The following is a 21,168-nucleotide window of genomic DNA, read 5'->3' on the forward strand; positions in this document are numbered from 1 at the left end:
ATTCTCAGAGGTCGGGTTTCAAGTATAATTTGTTCGAAGTAATGGTGCTTCATATGACGTTATCCAAAGAAACAAGTGTTAATGATAAATCCCCTGAGATGTTTGTACTGGCTACTGTATACAGGCCACCAGGGCACCACACAGACTTTATTAAAGAATTTGCTGATTTTGTATCTGAGTTAGTGCTGGCTGCAGATAAAGCCCTAATTGCTGGTGATTTTAATATCCATGTTTATAATGAAAAATATTCGTTGGGATCAGCATTTATAGACATTCTATCTCCATTGGTGTTAAACAACATGTTTCAGGACCTTCTCATTGTCGAAATCATACTCTAGATTTAATACTGTCATGTGGAATTGATGTCAGTGGCGTTGAAATATTGCAGCAGAGCGATGATATCTCAGATCATTATCTAGTTTTGTGTATATTCCATACAGCTAAAGCTGTAAAGCCAACTCCTTGTTACAAATATGGTAGAACCATCACTTCTACCACAAAAGACTACTTAATAAATAATTCTCCTGATTTATCTAAATTCCTCAGCATATCCAATAGCTCAGAACAACTTGATGATGTAACAGAAACTATTGACTCTCACTTTTCTAGCACTTTAGATACGGTTGCTCCTTTACGCTTAAGGAAGATTAAGGAAAAGAGTCCAACACCGTGGTATAATGAGTACACTCGGGCCCTAAAGAGAGCAGCCCGGAAAATGGAGCGCAACTGGTGAAAAACAAAATTAGAGGTATTTCGTAGTGCTTGGCGGGAAAGTACCCTATCCTACAGAAAAGCATTAAAAACTGCTCTGCTTACTTTACGTCTCTTTTAGAAGAAAACAAACACAACCCCAAGTATTTAATACAGTGGCTAAATTAACAAAAAATATAACATCAGCAGGCATTACCCAGCAGCACAGTAGTAATGACTTTATGAACTACTTTACTTCCAATATCGAAAATATTAGGGATAAAATTGTAACCATGCAGCTATGTGCTTCCAGAATTAACAGATCCTCTTCTGAATATTATTAACTCATCATTGCCATTATGTCCCAAAAACCTTCAAACTTGCTGTTATTAAGCCTTTTATTAAAAAACACAACTTGACCCCAAATAATTAATTAATTACAGACTGATCTCAAATATCCCTTTTCTGTCAAAGATATTAGAAAAGGTATTATAGATTTCTGCATTTCTGGATAAGATTGACTGCATGGTGGCAGCAAATGGGGGCAGTTTCTTCACGAGTGAGATGTTCCAGCAGGTGGAGAAGAACATCAAAGAGGAACAAGAGAGAATACTGAAAGAGAAAGAAGAAGAGATCAAGAGAAATGAAGAAGAGCTGAGAGCCAAATATGATGTAGAAATTGAACAAATGAAGAAAATAAATGAGAGAGAAATACAGGAGATGCAGAATGAACTGAGAAAAAGTGAGGAAGAATTCAGAAAAAGAGAAGAAGAGCTCAAGAAAGAAACAGATGAAAATCTACAAAAAGAGCTGCAGAGAAAACTGGAGGAGAAATAGAAACTATTTGAAGAAGAAAATAAAATAAAATAAAAGGCTTTGGGAGAACAACAACAGAACTTCATAAAATACCTGGAAGAAAATCACGAGAAAGAAAAACAAAAGCTCCAGGAGAAAATTCACAGTGAAACAAGAGAACAAGCAGAGCGTGAATATCTCAAAAAACTCGAAAGAGAAGTAGCTAAAGCTTTAAAAGAAGCTGAAGAACAACTACCACGTAGTGCAAAACGAGCTCGTGACTGGAGTGTGTATGGAGGTTTTATCGGAGCAGCTGCTGGATATTTAGTTGGTTCTTATGAAGACGTTGTGTATTGGATTACCAGAATAGTTTCTAAATGTCAAGCTCAAAAGCAAACTGAAGGGTGTGTTCAAGTAAAACCCCAATTTCAAACAAATTTGGACGCTGTGTAAAAATTAAAAATAAAAACAGGAAGCAATGATTTGCAAATCTAATAAACCTTTAATTTATTCACAATAGAACATAGAAAATATATCAAATGTTTAAACTGAGGAACTGTACCATTTTAAGGGGAAAACAATTAGGCAATTTTGCATTTGATGTCTGCAACATGTCTCAAAGTTTGGAGGCAACAAAAGGCTGGAACAGCAAGTGTTTTTAAAAGAAGAAACCGCCGGAGGAACATTTAGCAACTAATTAGGTTAATTGGGAACAGGTCAGTAACATGAGTGTGGGTATAAAAAGAGTATATAAAGCCTGAGACACACTGCACAATTTTCGGCTGTCCCAGGCGAAGGGCTTTAGAGGGGCAGAGTCTCTCAGAAGCATAGATGGGCAAAGGTTCACCAATCTGTGAAAAACTACATCTACAAATTGTGGAACAATGTCAGAATATTATTCCTCAAAGTAAAATATTATATTTGTAAACCACTAGTTTTCATGAAAAGTACTGCATTTAGAATATTATTCTATTAATATTATTAGAATACTATTCAAGAATATTCTTCCTGAAAGTATAGCTGTAGGTGCGGCGCTGTGACAGGTTGTCAGGTGTGCTGTGGAAAATTAGTAGGTTTTCATATCGTTGTATTTCATTATTATTATTATAAATCAATGCTATTGGTCATATTTATGTTTATTTGTGGGTTTTGCAAATATTTAACCAATAAAAAGCATTTAAAAGTGTTTGTGCCTAAACCTCATAATGCCATTGGATCCTCAAACTGTCAGCAAAACCTCGTAACTCCACCCTGCCTCCATTTAAAATGAAGTGATGCGCACCAGTGTTAATTTTGACAGCCATTTTTGATTTTGTCTTAGTCTTCATCTTCAGACGAAAATGCATTCTAGTCTTAGTCACATTTTTGTCTTTCATAGTTTTAGTCTAGTTTTAGCCGACAAAAAGTAATTGCATTTTTGTCAACTTTTAGTCAAACTGCAATTACCAACATTACTTTTGGTAGCCATTTTATATGCAGTCTTTAGTCAAAAATAATCATAATTTTTCTCTCTTTAGACCAATACAATTCTGAGAAATTTGAATCAAGGTAACAGGCTGTTTAGAAATTGTACTAGCAGTAGCACTTGTGCAATTTTACATATCCCTTTTCCTTAGTTAGTTAGCCTATATGCTGTGATGTCTGCTAATTTATAAGGTAGGATCATACATTAAGGATAGATAAAAGTGTTATTATAGTTCAAGAATCAAGTAAAAAACAATTCTTTAACTGTTGTGGAAAACAGCATTTATTTGAAACTTCAAATAAAAGTGCAACAAACGAACACACGTTCAAACGCAGTCAGTGCAATGGCTGATGAACATATAAAGTCGAGTCTGACATATCACTCTGTCAGTGCATTCAAGAGGACAGTACTTTAAACTATCGTTCTGTTCATTCAAGTACAGTATTTTTAAACATAATGTGATAAAACCATTTGTAACAGCACGGCCAGGCTCCCCCGTCACTCAACTCCCAAGATCTGCCTCACCTGACTTCTAATCATGCACACCTGCACCTCGTCATCACCCTCATCACAGACACTTCATAAGCACTCACCCCAGCCACCACAGTTGTCCGATCTCGTTGCTACCTGCCGGATTCTACTCTGAAGCGCTCCAGTCGATGAGTATTACCTCTGATTACTTACCTTGTGTACTAACCTGCTGTTCTCCGTCCCGTCTTCCTCTCAGTCTTCAGACCCGTCTGTGTGTGATCATCTGTCTGGGATCCGACTCCTCTCCGGTCACGCTCCACCCGCCTGCAAGGCAGAAAGACCCGATTAGCACTATCACCCAACACCTGCAAGATTCACGACAAAGAAGCTACTCACCTTGTCTCACGATCACCAGCACCCAAGTCCTGTAAATAAAGACACATTATTGCACTTACCTTTTGAGTCCGTCTGCATCTGTGACACCATTAAGGCTGTACATATTTGGAAGCAAAATAACATTTGAAATCTTTAACAAAAAATGTACAGGCTCAGAAAGCCTTTTATTAACAAATTTAGGTTTGTTAAACCTTCCTTTATATACCCTACATGGATCAAAAATGTGCCATAGAAAAGTTATTGGCAGAGGTAATAATTTGCAAAAAATTACTTGAACACAACACTTGCTTTAAAATCTTCTGCTACCTACAAATAAAAAAAGTTGAATCCACTGGGCAATCATCTTTTCTTTGCAGATTTGTTCTGGCGAATCTGCTTTATATTTTGACACTGATGAGAATGCCACTGGTATAGTTGATGGTGTTATTGCACCCCGTTTCTGTTTTTGTATAGTCTTCTCTTGGACCTGGTTGAAGAGAAAGATTGGATTTGCAATTACTCACTAAAAACATATCATAAAAGCTACAAAAGAACTGAAATTAAACATATGCTGATATTAATTATAGATTTCTATTATCTTGAAGTTGAACTGTATCTTCTGAAATGGCCATTACTTTCACACAGTCATCTATGATAACACTAAGTTAGCTAACTTGTATTAGCTAACATTAGTTCAAATGTATCTAATGTTAATTCAGTTTGCATGTATGTGTATAGCTCTTTTCATAATACATATGGTTTCAGCTTTACGGAAGATGCATGACGTGTATTATTAAATTAAGACATGCATCTTCTGTAAAGCAGATTTAAAAAGCATTGAGAAAAGCGCTATACAAATACATGTAAATTGAATTGTACTAACGTTAGCTAACTTAGTTAACAGAAAGCTAAAACGTATTTTGGAAGAAAAATATCGCTTCTTGGCTAAGCCAACATTGCTTCCGAATTTACCTATGTTGATACATTCAGTAACACTGAACTAACGTTAAGAAAAGTTTTTACATAAGATTTTACACAGTTAGTTTACTTACCGTGACGGAGGATGCATAAACAGCAGGGTGATGTGCTTTCAGATGCCTTTTTAAGTTTGTTGTATTCTTTCTGCATAATTTATAGCCACAGGGCTTTTCTCCGTGTTCTGTGACTGTCTTCCCTTCAGATGAATTGTAAATGAAATGCTTCCATATGTCGATTCTTCTTTTCCTTCCTAATGCTGAAGCCATTGTTGCAGCGAGCTCGCAAGTTCGAGTTTTGGTAACCTAGACTACCCGTACCCGTGACGTCAGCTGCGGCTGCCTGCCTGAGATATGCAGACATAGTGCAGACGCCCTCAAGGAGAAGGGACGCACATGAAAGACAGCCTATGATGATATCAGAATCAGAATCAGAATCAGAATGAGCTTTATTGGCCAAGTATGTTTACACATACAAGGAATTTGTTGTAGTGACAGAAGCTCCACAGTGCAACAGAAAGACAGTAACAGGACAGGACACAGGTAATGAAACAAAATAACAGGAAATAGCCAATAACCAATGTACAAAGCAGCAAAAAAAATAAAAAATACACAATATATAATATATAATATAGGCGACTATGTATGTACAGGTGAAGTATGTGCAAATTAGAAATGAGAAAATAAAATAAGTGAGTGTGGTGAATGGATAATGTATTAGTTGTGTGTTCTACGTTTATTTATTGAGTGTTCATGAGATGTATTGACTGAGGGAAGAAACTGTTCCTGTGTCTGGTCGTTCTGGTGCTCAGAGCTCTGTAGCGTCGACCAGATGGTAACAGTTCAAAGAGGTTGTGTGCTGGATGTGAGGGGTCCAGAGTGATTTTACCAGCCCTTTTGCTCACTCTGGATAAGTACAGTTCTTGGAGAGTGGGGAGGGTTGTACCAATGATTCGCTCAGCAGTCCGGACTACCCTCCGTAGTCTTTTGAGGTCAGATTTGGTAGCTGAGCTGAACCAGACAGTTATTGAGGTGCAGAGGATGGATTCAATGATGATATGAAGACATCATGTATTTTGAATGTCCGATATTTCTAAATTTACATCTAGTCCTGTCTCGTCTTGTTAACAATTAAACGGCATACATTTTGTCATAGTTTTAATCATCAGATATTAGTTTAGCTTGTCAACGTCTCGTCGTAGTCACAGAAAAAAATTGTCGTTAACAAACATTTTTCGACGTCGTCTTCGTTAACGAAATTAACACTGGTCCACTCCTTGTGAAGCTCTCCCAAGTGTTTGAATCAGTTTTGCTTGACAGTATTCTCAAGCTTGCGGTCATCCCTGTTGCTTGTGCACCTTTTCCTACCCAAATTCTTGCTTCCAGTCAACTTTGCATTTAATATGCTTTGATACAGCACTCTGTGAACAGCCACAGCTTTCAGTAATGACCCTCTGTGACTTACCCTCTTTGTGGAGGGCGTCAATGTTCGTCTTCTGGATCATTGCCAAGTCAGTAGTCTTCTTCATTATTGTGGAGAACAAGAGATACCCGGGATTTATACTGTAGGGATGGTCTGTCAGTCCTGTGTCTTGTTTCCCCCTCCTCTCGTGTCCATATTTGGCCTTCCTGTTCCTGTCCTCGTTCCCTGTCATCATTACTTAGTTAGTCCCTAGCCCTGTTTAATTAGTCCGCACCTGTTTCTGTTCTTCTGCATTGATTTCCTTGTGTTCTTAAGCCCTGTGTTTCCCTGGGTCCGGTCTTATCGTCATCTCAACTCGTCATCTCCTGGTCTCCTGTGATCCCAGAGTTATTAATAAAATTCTGAAGTTTGAGAAATTCCTCGCCTCCGCGTTTCCCTGCTCCAGAGTGGGATGTGACATGGTCATTAATTTAAACTCAAATGTAAATATTGTAATATTTTGAGATACTGATTTTTGACTTTCATTAGCTGTAAGCTCTAATCATCAAAATCAAAACAAAAAACTTTTGAAATGTTTTACTTTACATGTAATGAATCTAAAATATATGAACGTTTCACTTTTTGAAATAAGTTACAAGAAAAAATGAACTTTTTCACGATATTCATTTTTTTTAGATGTACCTATTATGTACAGAAACTGACAGTGATCATAAAATCTTCTTTAAACAGAAAGAGTACCACAAAGCAGAATTGTTATTTTTCCATATTTTAAATCTCTTATAAGGAATTAAGTTTGAATGTTTTTGATGGAGGATTAAAGTTTGACATGTTCTTTTCTTTGATTTCAGGATAAAGATGTATTTTAACTGTATTTTTGAAAATAATGATAATAATAATAATAATAATATCAGTTATCTTTTTATAAGTATTGTTAACTTAATACAATGGCACAAATAATAATAATTACAAAAATATTTGAGTAGACCTTAATGAAAACTTTTAATTATACCATAAACAAAAACTACAAGTAATGTGTAATAGATATATTTAACTTCTGAAAACATAGGCCTAATGTTTCCGTTTATTAACTCAAAAAAATAAATTAATTGTTTTGTGTTCTGTCAACTTATCGGGGTTTACAGTGGGCCAGCAATTGTGAAACTTGGATAAAATGCTGTTTAAACATATTTGAGAAAAAAAAAAAAAAAAAAAGATTATCATGAAAATGCTACATTTTAGTTGTTTCTTTACTGCAACAAATGCATTTAAACAAGAATGATCTGTAATTTATCTGGACTAAGATTATTATAATAAAAATCACTCTTCAGTTCATCTTTTCCGCATGTACTTCACTCATCACAACGTTAATAAACTCGCACACACACTACAGAGGCGGCTGATGCTGATGTTGACAGCCGCACTTGTACACTGTAACAAAAAAAAGAAGAGTTGAGCCAACTTAAAATTTTAAGGCAAGCAGCTTCAGCGGATTTTTGAGTTCTCTCAACTTATTTTTGTAGGAGATTCTCAACTTTTTGTTGTATAAACTTAAAACAACAAGTTGATAAAACTCCAAATCTGCTGAAGTTGGTTGCCTTAAAATTTTAAGTTGGCTCAACTTCTTCTTTTTTTGCAGTGTAGCCAATCATTAGGGATCAGCAGATGATTCATGAGTGACAGGTTTTTAACACGTTCAGATTTTGAATATATGAATTATGATATCTGAATGAATAACTAATCAAGGGATCACATGCATATAAGTTACACAGTAAAGTGTGGGACTCTGAAAACGTACACCAGTGGAGAGAGATGGCACGAATATCACTGTAACGCCGAAATTAGACCACAGTTTATTAAATCAATTCAAATCTAAATATCTGTCTATATAATCCTGTAATGTGGAAGTCTGTGTACCATCATAATGTTTGTGGCGCTCATATTTCGTTAAATAACTTACAGTATGTGTAGTTGCTTTAATCAGGTTTTTAAAACATTTAAACCTCTCATGAAAATGTTATTACATAATACTGTGGTCATAACATATAATGATGAATTGGCCGTGTTAATTATCTGTGCGTGCGTGCGTTTATAAAACATCACTTAATGCCATTTTCAGTAATATTTAACGTTACTAAATGTGTTTGTGTGCCTGCGCGTTTAACTTGAATGTCCAACAGATATTTTAAAACAGTGGGTAATTCACTCGTTGATTTGCTTAAAATGTACTTTGCGATTCTGTTGGCAAACATGTTTATGGTGCATTATTCTACATGTTTATTGCTAGTGCAGCAGGTTTTTTTTTTTTTTTAACATAATAGCCTACAATTCTAATGACGTGTAAAACTCATAAAGTGTCTTAATATACTAAAACAGTGGTATTAAAAGATCAAATTTGATATACACCTTATGACAATGAATAATGAATGAATATTGCGCTCATATTTTGGGCTCATCTGTTCATTTGTAAGTAATATGCATCATAATAAAAGCGTGTACTTCATTTGAGCTTTTAATATCACGGTGACATTAGTAAACACTGTAAAACTAGCTGGCGGTCAATGGACGAAAGCAGGTGGGCGTTCCTGAGGGTTTGACGCGACGCCAAGTGAAAGCTCTGATCCAGCTCCAAGTGGGCGGACCTGTAGCTTCACATGGGTTTTATAGAAAGTATTCATAACCCCACAGACTTTAAGGTGTCCGCTTACTGGTGTCACAAGGCAGCGATACATAAAGGCCACTTGGATTCATGGCGCACATACGATTAGGTAAGATTTGAGTTTAATAAGCCATGTGTGTTCTTGCATGTTAAAAATGTCTTAAATTATCCATCAGAATCTAACTTAGTCAAGTGGTCGTCCTTCGTTAAATTGTTTCAGCAGTTGGGCGTTCTTGCTTAAAGTATTGGCTACACCGGGAGAGAAAGCAATAATGTAGCCTGTCTTTAAGCGGACTTTAAATGTGACGCCTGTCTGTGTTTGAGTTCTGCGCAGTTGTGCTGTCAGTAATGGTATGTTGTGTTGTTTATGGTCTATGGAGTAATACAGAAATTTGAGTACCTCACGAATTCGCTTGTTATTTTGGGTTTCTTCTTTTTTTCAGGCATGTTTGTTTATTAATACTCAACGCTGTTAAAGTTAAAAACTGATGAATTGACACAAGCACAAGTTAGAGAACAAGTGAAGTGTAGAAGTGTTTTTTTTTTCTTAAATAATGCATTAAAATAGAAATGCCTTTATGAGTTATATGCACCAAGAAAAGATGTGTCTTCAGCTGTCTTTAAAAGTTGTTGATATTTCTGTATTCATATATGTTACCCTGGAGCACAAAACCAGTCTGAAGTCGCTGGGGTATATTTGTAGCAAAAGCCAAAAATACATTGTATGGGTCAAAATTATCCATTTTTATTTTATGCCAAAAATCATTAGGATATTAAGTAAATATCATGTTCCATGAAGATATTTTGTAAATTTCTTACCGTAAATATATCAAAACTTAATTTTTGATTAGTAATATGCATTGCTAAGAACTTCATTTGAACAACTTTAAAGGTGATTTTCTCAATATTTAGATTTTTTTGCTCCCTCAGATTCCAGATTTTCAAATAGTTGTATCTCGGCCAAATATTGTCTGATTCTAACAAACCATACATCAATGGAAAGCTGATTTACCAATCTCAATAAAAAAATACACTTAAGACTGGTTTTGTGGTCCAGGGTCACATATGAAATAATTTTAGTAATTAATATCAGAAACTTGTTCACAAAATAATTTCCACCAGGTCACTAACAGTTTGTGTTGTTTTGTTTTGTATTTTTTGCAGCAGACAGAAATAGTCTACAAATCCCCCCTGAAAGTAAGTTAATTAAATGATTTGACACAAACAGCAAAGCGAGATGTGTTAGTTTAATGATAAATCTTCTGAGCTATTTAACACACAGCAAAGATGAAAATAATAATAATTATTATTTTTTTTATTTTTTTTACAATTTTCAGTGTTGTTAATGCTAAATAAGACATATGTTCATGTACAAGCATCAAGTGCAATAGTCCTTTTCTCCTGTGAGGAATGTGTTGTGTGTTTCAGTGAGCGATCTGAGGATTGTCCTGATGGGAAAGAACTTGTCAGAAAACAGACGAGTAGGAAACTTCATATTAGGACGAGCAGCGTTTGACAGTGGAGCTCCTCCAGATGTTGTAGAGAGAGTTGTAAGAAGACTGAAGGACAGACATGTGATGGTCATCAACAGTCCTCAGCTGCTCGAGACAAACATCTCAGATCATCAGATCACACAGACAGTGAGAGAGTGTGTGTATCTGTCTGATCCAGGACCTCATGTCTTCATAATCATAGTGCAGTATAAAGATTTCTCTGAGGAGCACCTGTGGAGAGTGAAAACTGTCCTGAAAGAATTCAGTGAAGAGGCAATTAAACGCACCATAGTGATCACGAGTGATGAAGAAGAGACTTACGAGTCACACACGAGTCCTACGATAAAGCATACAGCTATTCATCAGTTAATAAAGGAGTGTGGAGGAAGACATCTGCAGCTTGTAAAAGAAAAATCAGAATGGCACACTGACGTATTCAAGAGTGTTGAAAAGATACTCAAGGGAAACCAGGAAGAACATCTCACATGTGAAATATATGAAGATGTTACAGGAACAGCAGTGGATGAAGAGCAGAGCAGATCAGAGGATGGAAATGAAGAGAGCTTTCACCACAAATATGATGAAAAACACAAAGAGATCCAGAAAGAGAGAAGTGATGAAGGTAGAGTTTAAAACTGTGGTGTTTCTACCTGGGCCACTGTGCTGTCGGTGTTGAATGATCACAAAGTGGCGTCCATAAATAATGACTTTTTAATCTCAAAAAGCGAGGACAGACAAACACAGCTTTCACTCACTCCGAAGAGTCACATAATAAAGAAAACAGCCTATTTATAATAGCATAGTTCCCTCTTGTGGACACTTTAGCCTACCTTGAAAAAGGCAGACTGAAAATTAAAGACAAATTTCATCACTCATTTTAATTTATTCATGCAAAAAACACCAAAGCATTACATTCTGGTTATTTTGGGATAACTTTAGGATATTATAAAAAAATAAAAAATTTTGAGAACATTTTGAAATGTTTCTAAAATGTCGAAAATCCCGTTTTCTTGATCGTGATTGTAGCTCTATTTTAATGTTACAAAATAGTTTCTTACAATGTTTTACCAACTTTCTTTTTACCCCAAATATAATGTTATCTGAACAATAATTTGTAATATTCTAGGAATATTAAATGTCCTGTAGAGAACATTTGAAGGTGACCAAAACATGTCTTGATCGTTCTACTAATTTTATTTATTAATTCATTCCAAAATATATATAAAAATTAATTTTTTGAATATTCTAAAGAACATTAAAATGTCCCGTTTCCTGTCATGATTATGACATTATTTAAAGGTTACAAAACCCCTAATGAAATTGTTGAAAAAGTCATTATTTTTATTTTCTTTGCGTACAAAAAGTATTCTCGTCGCATCATAAAATTCAGATTGAACCACTGACAGTGAGAATTACTTGGCAGTCAATGGGACAGTCACAAACCTCCCGGTTTTCATTAAAAATATCTTAAATTGTGTTAAGTGTTAAGACCAGAATATATAAATTAAATCAATCATATCAGAACACAGAACTAGAACTATTTGTTTTTTAAATCCCTATAAACTGACCATTAATGTTGATATAACATAGACCAGTTACATCACAATCTGTCATTAAAGCTACTATGGTGTGCTGAACCAATAATCTTCAAAACAAAAAGTAATTAAGCATCACTATATCTGAATGGATGTGTCTGACTGTCAGATATGTATATTGACATTATTATAAAGTAAAAAAAAAAAATTATATTATTTTGACTTTTAAGGTATAATTGCAAGTTACTTTAATGGATTTGCACAACAATGATTTAAACTGATTAATTCATGCATACAACACAAAAGTCTCAGGCATGTATGATTTTCCATCATACCTTTTGCTTAACTATACCAGAAGGAAATATCACTTTACATTTCCAAACATTACTTTTGCTGTTAATCGTAATAATCCTGGGATAGTTTTGTATGCAGATGACACATTACAACAAATCGACAAAGACAGTATGGTCTACACAGAGACATTAGACAGACTAAATCTATAAGAACTCTTAGAGATTCTTGGAGAAATCTAAGTTCTTATTTTATTTTTTTCTCCCTATGTAACCCCAGATGACTTGACGGTAGTAAAAAACGTTTTTAAGGAAGTGTACAGTAACAAAGTGTCTTGAGTCTAATGTATCTTATATATTTCACTTTCAGTGCATTTTCATGAGAAACAGAAGCTGAACCTGGTGTTGTGTGGAAGTAACGGATCACTTACAGCCTCTGTGTCAAAACTTTTACGAGGGAAAAAGACAAATCTTTCCCATCCGATAGAGAGCAATAAAGTGTGTGTGAAGAAAAAGAAGATAATTCATGGTCGTCAGATCAGTCTGGTGCAGCTTCCAGCTCTCAATCGTCTCTCAGAGGAGGAAGTGATGCATCAGACTATCCACTGTGTGTCTCTCTGTGATCCTGGAGTTCATGTTTTCATCCTAATAGTTCCTGATGCTCCACTGACTGATGAAGACAAAGCAGAAATAGAGGAAATCCAGAGAGTATTTGACTCTAGAGAGCACTTCATGCTATTCTTTATCTCCAGTCTCTCTGTTGAAGGACCAGTGACAGATTTAGTCAAGTCCAGCCCAGAATCTCAGAGGTTAATCAGTCGTTGTGGAGGTCAGTACAGAGTGATTGGGTTAAATGACCCTGAAAACTCAAGACAGATCCCAGATCTACTAGATTATATAGAGAACATGACGAATGAACCCTATTCACTTCAGATGTATGTGAAAGCTCAGGAGAACAGAGCCAGACATGAACTGGAGGAGCAACATAAGACAGAACTGAAGAGAATGGAAGATGAAATCAAAGAGCTAAAACTGAAAATGCAGTCATATGGTGAGTGATTGTTTTCAATTTTGGTGTTTGCAACTTCATAGGAATGTAGAATCAGAGCTAGCAATGTCTAACTCATGAATTAATTTTTGAGTTATTCAAACAGCCTTTAATAGTCTGAATCCCTTCCCCATTCATTTTGAGTTATTCAGACTCACATACACAATCAAGCTATTTCTCACTCTGTAATGACAAACACCAAACCTAAACCTGCATGATATCAATACATGAAACTGTTGCTTGATTTTCAGGTGCTAAAGATGAAGCAGATGATCAGGAGTGTTTGAGGATTGTGTTGATTGGGAGGACAGGAAGTGGGAAGAGTGCAACAGGAAACACTATTCTGGGAAGAAATGAGTTTCAGAGCCAGATAAGCACAGATTCAGTGACGATTGTTTCTCAAAAAGGAGTTGGTGAAGTTGCTGGTCGATCAGTAGCTGTTGTTGATACTCCAGGACTCTTTGACACGACTCTGTCAAATGATCAAGTGATAGAAGAAATAGTGAAATGTGTTTCTCTGTCGTCACCTGGACCTCATGTGTTTGTCATTGTGTTGAGTGTGGGACGATTCACCAAAGAGGAGACGGACACTGTGGATCTGATAAAGAAGATCTTTGGTCCAAAAGCTGCTCAGTTCAGCATCCTTGTGTTCACTAGAGGAGACGATCTTGAGGGTGAATCTATAGAAGATTATGTGAAGAAAAGTAAGTCTGCAGAACTCCAGAAACTGATCAGAGATTGTGGAAACAGATTCCTGGTTTTCAATAACAGAGAAAAACAAGACAAAACACAAGTGATTCAACTGTTAAACATGATAGAAGAGGTGAGAAATACTAATGAGGGTCGATACTTCACTAACAGCATGTTTGAGGAGGCAGAGATGTCCATTAAAAAGAGGATGGAGGAAATACTGAAAGATAAAGAAAGAGAAATTCAGGCTCAGAAAGAAGAGTTACAAGCTAGATATGAGATGGACATGAAAAACCTGAAGAAGAAACTTGAGGAAGAGAAAGAAAGAGCGGATGAGGAGAAAATAGAAATGCAGAATCAATTTAGAGAAAAACTGGAAAAACTCCGAAAGGAGTTTGAAGAAAAAGAGAAAAGAGAACAGAAGAAACGAGAGACTGAAAACCAGAAACGATCAGAAGAAGAAAAACAGCAAAGAGATGAATATCATCAAAAAATAGAAGAGATGAAGAAAAAGATGGAAAATCAGAGATTACAGTATGAAAAACAGCAAAAAGAAAGAGAAGAAGAAGATGTAACGAGAGAAGAGAAATACAGACAAGAACAAGAAAAGATGAAACATGAGCAAAAGTGTATTATGGCCGAATTACAGATGAAACATGAAGAGGAAGATAAAAGAAGGGAGGCTGAGGAGAAAAGGAGGAATAAAGAAGAAGAGGAGGAGAAACAGAAATGGGAACGAAAAATACAAGAGGCTGAAAATGAAAAAAAGGAGATTCAAGAGGAAATTAGACAACAGCAGAAAGAATGGGAGGATGAAAAGAAACGACAGATGAGAGAACGAGAAGAAGAAGAGAGAAAGAGAAAAGAGAAACACAAGGAACAACTGAGAGAAAAACAAGAAGAACTGGAGAAAATGAGAGAGAGATTTGAAAGAGAGAGAGAAGAAGAAAGACAAAAAATACCATATGAGAGAATGAAACAGAGAAGAGAACAAGAAGTAAAAGAGAGAGAATATGAAGAAAAGATAACTGAAATGAAAAGACATTATGAACAACTGGAGCAAAACAGGAAAATGGAGTGGGAGAGAAGAAACCGAGCAGATGATGAGAGACGAGAGGAAGAGAGAAAGAGATTGACGAAACTGATTGAAGGTCTTAAACAAGTGCGAGAATTTGAGATCAACAGAAGAAATAAAGAAGAGAGGGAGAGAAAAGAAAGAGAAGAGAAAGAGCGATATGAAATAAATAAGAACTATGAAGAGAAAATACAAGTCATAATGAAGAAATATCAAGATGAAGCCAGAAAACAAGCAGAAGAACTGAAGGATTTCAGAGAGAGAAAAGAGCAGCACATTCAGGAGCTCCAACAGATGCTGGAAGAGCAACAGAGACAACATAAATTACTGGAAAAACTCTATCAAAACCTGAGAGACCAGAGAGAAGAAGAAATGCAAGAGCTGCTACAAGTAGTTGAACGTTTGAGTGATAAATGCAGCTGTGTCATTCTGTGACATTTTTACAAATTTGAAGAGAAGACTTACTATTTATGTTTTTTTTTTTTTTTAATTACTATTATTATTTTAGGGTGCATTCACACCAGGAAAGTCCGCTATTTCACTTGCTTTGGTCCGGACCAAATACAATGTGGATTTGTTTTGTTCGCATTCACACTGCCCTTTTTGCAAGTGAACCAGAAATTGTAAACAAAACCCCACGTGTGCTAAGGTCATCCATTCATGAGACAGGAATTCTCAAGCAGGAGAAACAGGAAATGCAAAAACAGGCTAATCATGGAGATCTATCGTAGTGCAATTTTTATTATTTTACTGATTTGCTGTTATGAGACACAATATTTGAAGAAACTTATGAGCATCATATGAGAATGTCATACGATGTTGTAATTACGACTTATCTACTATAGATATGAAATACTTAAAGCATATCAAAATGTTAGTTTAAACATTTAACCTAGATAAATGTGCGCTATTAGGCGTATATCCAATCATTTGTACGGAGAGTGGAAGCTGAAGCGTGCTTCAGGACATCAGCGGCAAGCTTTAGCCTATTTAGTGCACGCACGTCACGCTGCTGTGTGTTATTATGAGACTCAAATGCATCACTTCATAATTTGTAAGTGTTAAGAGCTATTAAAATAAATCAACTGGATGTGAGTTAATACATAATTATTTTTATACTAAATCATCCTTACTGATAAAACGATTTATTTCACAATAATATGGCATGCAATTAGGCTGCAGTCTGAATATATGGTCAATTTTGAGTGCTCACTGGCTGCTTAACACTTCTCCTCCTTGACTCAAATAAAACATTTTGCTACAGTAAATGTTTGAAATTTGATATTGCTGTTTTACTTTCACTGTAACTGAGGTAGACTAACATGTTACAGGTTATGTTTGTGAATGTATTGGTCAAAGGTAGAAGTATGTGATAAATTAACAAAAATATATATTTAATTTGATTGATGATGACATAATTGTTTGATTCTTATATTGTTTGATTCATGATTCTTATATTAATATCACTATTAAAGTTTGGTTTTACACATTTGATGTTGTAGCTTTGTGTGATTATTTGGAGCATTGCAAGATAAAAATGTACTTTCATATATGTACCCTGGACCACAAAACCAGTCTTAAGGCCTCTCCACACCGAGCGCGAAACGAATCTTCGCCTTCTGCTAATTCTCGCCTGCAAGCTAGGTGGCGCCGACCAACAATGTATTTTTCCTCAGATATGTATCGCGTATATGGATTTAACATCTAAATTAAGATGAACAAAGTTTGGTTCTACACCAGAAACCTATATTTTAGGATAGGCTACATCCTAAAATATAATTAGAAGTACAATTCAAGGCCTGTTTTCTGATGTATTGCATGTTCATCAGTTTGACAAACGGTTTGTTTTGCAGCATCCAGAAGCAGCGCAGAGACTGATCGCTCCAACAGTAAGTCCACTAAATGAGCTAAAATGTGATTATAGTTTTATAATATTGATTACTTAGTGTAATTCACCTATATGTTATGCTTCTTAATGAGCAGTTCATTGTTGGAAGAGGGGTGTCTTCAAATGTTTCTTTAAATTTGTTGTTTTTAAATTCAGATATCTTTATTCTGATTCATTTTAAAATCACGTAATATTACTGTAATATGTACTGATTTTTTTAATCTGGTTTGGATTTGTTTTCTCTCTGTTCTCTTTTACCTGAGTTCCCTCGTCAGTTTTCATGGTTTTTGATTAATTAGATCCCACATCTGTTCTGTTTCAGTTCATCATTATCTGTATATTTAAGCCCTGTAACATTAAATACACTATATACTATTTGGTCTGTGGTCTTGAAACAGTATTTATTTCACTGTAGTGTAAGATGGATACTTTTTATCTTTGAATGGGGGGTGTTAGAAATAATAGAATATATATTCTGTGACATATGTTTTGCTGAACTTTCTGAAATTTAAATTAACTGTCAAAAATGTTACACATTTTTTTACTGTTTTCTTTATATCATCATATTTTAGTCAGAGACTAAATTTTCTCTGTCCTATATATACTGACATCTGGACTTAGAATGTGACCTTTAAAACTTGGAACTTGTTTTCATTTGTAATAATTTGTTAATCCACAAAGGGGCACTGGTCTATTTACATTTGCTCAGTTAATTCATGTCAACCATTTATTTACTTTCGGTTCATAAATGTTAAAGTGACAATAAAATAAATGCTAAATGTATCAGAATCCAATGAAATTCTAAATCAGTAATCATTAAGGTTTTTAACCTCATTGTTTACAATTGGCATGAATCGACAAAAGAACCTACTTAATACTTAAATGCATTTGATTCCTATATATTGTAAAATCTCTTAGTGTTCATCAGACTGACTAGGCTACTTTGTTTTGCAGCAGACAAAACACAGCTCCAGCAGCAAGTCCACTAATTGAGCTAAAATGTGATTATAGTTTTGATTCACTGATATTTTATGATTTTAAATGAGCAGTTCATTTTTGGAAGAGGAGTGTCTTAAAATTTTTAATTTGTTGTTTTTAAATTCAGATATCTTTATTCTGAATCCTTATGTAATATGGTTCACCCTTCACTGTTATTTCTATTGCTCATAACCCTGAATCGAAGCAGTTTTACAGAAATGAACAAAATTTATGTTTTCAGTTGGCTGAAAACAGAGCTGGATGGTAGTATAGTTTACATTTGGAGTTAATAATTAGTTGTGTGGTGAACCTGTAAGTGTCACAGTTCTCGTCTGTGTGAAGGTATTGTGTGATCTGTTTTCTGAGTATTTTTTGTATTATTTTGGATAATTTCTCCAGTATTAACTGTGGCAATGAAATAACTCTTTTTGATTTTGGAAAATGGAGAAAGAAAGCAGGCAACACCAGAGATCAGTTCTGTAATGAAGTAGATCCGTTACTGAATTGATTGATTGAGCTGTGGTTTATCAGTAAAGTTTGTTAAGCATGTAATATACATGTTGAGATAAAATAAGTAATTGGTTTCCTTTTTTCTCTGCAGTGTCAAAAACACCACTGCAAGAAATCCCTGATGACAGTTTCTCATCCATAAGGATTGTGCTGCTGGGTAATGGTGGTGTAGGGAAAAGTGCATCTGGAAACACAATACTGGGAGAGAAAGTGTTCAGATCTTCATTAAGAATGAGATCAGTAACCAGTGAATGTTCAGCTGCTCACGCCACTGTTTCAGGCAGATCCGTGTCTGTAGTCGATACTCCTGGATTCAGTTACTTGTCAATGACAGAGATAGGTAGTAGTGTATATTTATCCAGTCCTGGACCTCATGCTTTTCTCATTGTCTTTCCTGTTTACACGAGATTCACTGAACAGGATCAGCAGATTCCTCACATGATTGAGATGATGTTTGGAGAAGAAGTGTTAAAATACTCTATCCTTCTCTTCACTCATGGAGATCAGCTGGAAGAAAGCTCTGTAGAGGATCTCATTAAAGAGAACAGTAGGTTAAGGGTTATAGCTGATGAGTGCGGAGGCAGAGTTCACATCTTCAACAATAAAGATCAGAATAACAGAGAGCAGGTGAATGGTCTGCTGCAGAAGATTGACACAATGATAGAGCAGAACGGAGGAGGACATTACAGTAATCAGATGTATGAAGATGTTCAGAGAAAACAGCAAGAAAAAGGTGAGCTTTGATTAACAGCAAAATATGTATAGTAGCATGCTAAAGGTTTCTTCAGTGCTGTATCTGAATCCAATATAAGAAATACAAAAATATATTGTTGCTCTTAATCATAAAACTCATAAAACTATTTTAGTGGAGTTGTAAGTACTTTTTTGAATTCCTTCAAAACTGGTGAATACATTCTGTAAATATAACGCATGTAGTCTGTTGTTCTGCAAAATCTATTTAAAAATAACAAGATTTGCCACTTCAGTGTTAAAGGGTGCAGATTAGATTGTGTTTTACTCAAGTTGAATTACATTAAAACAGAAAAACAGAAATTAAACAGAAAAGTAAAACACTGGTACATTGAGTGTTATATCACTTTGAAAAAAGTAATTCAACATCTAAAGTATCCAGTGAAATAATTGTGACTCACCAGATCAACAAAGAACACTTAACAGTTTGTGTTTTGCAGCAGGCAGGAGCAGTCCAGATTTACCTCGTCCCAACAGTAAGTCCATTAAATGATTTGACAGCAACAGAGATTATGCTTTGACACACAGTATAGTCCATATACAGTAAGGCTTACCAGATTCACAAACAGTTTTTCTGTTGTGTTTTGCAGTGGCAATCAGTCCAGATGTTTTTCACCCCAAAAGTAAGTGAATTTGACAGAAAATTGTACATTTGATAAACTGTGTTTGTAATTAATTCAGCAGTGATTTGTGTAGAAAAGACGAGATGATGAGATGATATAATGAAACCATATATACTATGGAAGCTTGTTTCCACCAATAATTGTGACTTTTTTTTTACTCACAATTGTGACTTTTTACTCAGAATTTTGTGATGTAATATTGCAATTCTTATATACATATATTATGTGATACAAATTATGTGATATAAAGTCGCAACTGCATGTTATAAAGCCAGAAATGTGAGATAAAAAGTTGTGATAATATTTTATTGTTATTATTATTTTTATTCCATGGCAGAAACAAGTTTCCATAACATACAGATAGTTTTCCAGATTTAAATAGATTTTTATTGGTGGTAAAATTTGCTGTCATTTTAGTTATGTTGTACAACCATAGTACAAAGATATATAACTGAATGCAAAACAATGTTTTGATTTGAAGTTGTTTGTACCTCACTAACTTTCACTCGACGGTTTCAACGGCAAACAACATAAACGTTACTGCGCATGCACGCTTTTGTGGCTCTAACTTTACATTCCGGTAGACATCCAAATAGAATCAATAACAACAGCTAGCCTAAGTCTTTCTAGAGTAGGTTATTTTTTGATAACAAGAAAAATATGTTTGCTGCGTAAATCAGACGGACTTATTGAAAATGCAAATTCATTCTCTGCCAGCAGGAGGTGCTTTAAAGCTGGAGAAATAGAGGTTTCCTCAGTAACAGCTAAACAAAGCAGAGCTCTGCTCACAAATGCTGCTTTATCAAGCATATAACATGCAAGATTAAATAAAAATGGCATCGAAAATTTTCTTCCCTCAGAAATACAGTGCTATAAAAACACCCGTGCCTTGTTTTTATTTTCAAACGTGCTCATGTTTATTCAACGAAGCCTTTTGGAAAATCGGTCAGGTTGGATATCGTGGAGTGTTGCCACAAATATATAAATGTATGGGAAACACATCCCACAGCACAACAACCTGAGCCCAACTTCATTACTCATCACTTTAACTTTAACTGCATTTGTAGCCAGCGCCACTAACCAGACCGATAAACAAACACAGACCAGAGGTTAACTTCAGGCCAGGTGTGTGCGCCCGATGAAACCGTCTATTGACAAGAGTCATAATCAGGAAATATCAGATCGTAAATCTGGCGATTGACCAATTAGAATCAAGTATTAAAGAAAGCTGTGTACTAATGGAGTATTAAATGTGACATCACACAATTTATAAAAGCCATTAGAAAATGTAAGGAATAGCTAATTTTTAAAGAAAAACACTTAATTAATTGATTATTATTAAATACTGGTTTGCAGCTTTATTTAAATAGATTATAAACAAATTGGTAGTGCCTTATCAACTGAATTAAGAAATTCAGGTGAAAGGCATGTTTGCTGCC

General features: G+C 35.2%; 2 protein-coding genes across 2 annotated transcripts in view; both read left to right on the plus strand.

Moving 5' to 3' along the window:
- LOC306859019 (uncharacterized protein) overlaps positions 1-19,100 on the plus strand; it is a gene marked incomplete at its 3' end in the record, with an annotated part of 53,853 nt that extends 34,753 nt beyond the window's left edge. Inside the window, exons 9-12 of the mRNA XM_079399830.1 lie at positions 12,977-13,218; positions 13,467-15,411; positions 18,246-18,325; positions 18,448-19,100. Of these exons, the coding sequence (XP_079255956.1) occupies positions 12,977-13,218; positions 13,467-15,411; positions 18,246-18,325; positions 18,448-19,100 (2,920 nt within the window). The remainder of the gene's footprint in view (positions 1-12,976; positions 13,219-13,466; positions 15,412-18,245; positions 18,326-18,447) is intronic.
- Positions 8,847-11,006, plus strand: LOC306852330 (GTPase IMAP family member 9-like). Its single transcript, XM_079389065.1, has 3 exons — positions 8,847-8,958; positions 10,014-10,046; positions 10,278-11,006. The coding sequence occupies exons 1-3, from the start codon at positions 8,940-8,942 to the stop codon at positions 10,973-10,975; spliced, it is 750 nt and encodes a 249-aa protein (XP_079245191.1). The 5' UTR covers positions 8,847-8,939; the 3' UTR covers positions 10,976-11,006.
- Positions 19,101-21,168: the final 2,068 nt, after the last annotated feature.

Source organism: Barbus barbus (assembly GCF_936440315.1).
Source record: "Barbus barbus genome assembly, chromosome: 3".
NCBI lineage: Eukaryota > Metazoa > Chordata > Actinopteri > Cypriniformes > Cyprinidae > Barbus > Barbus barbus.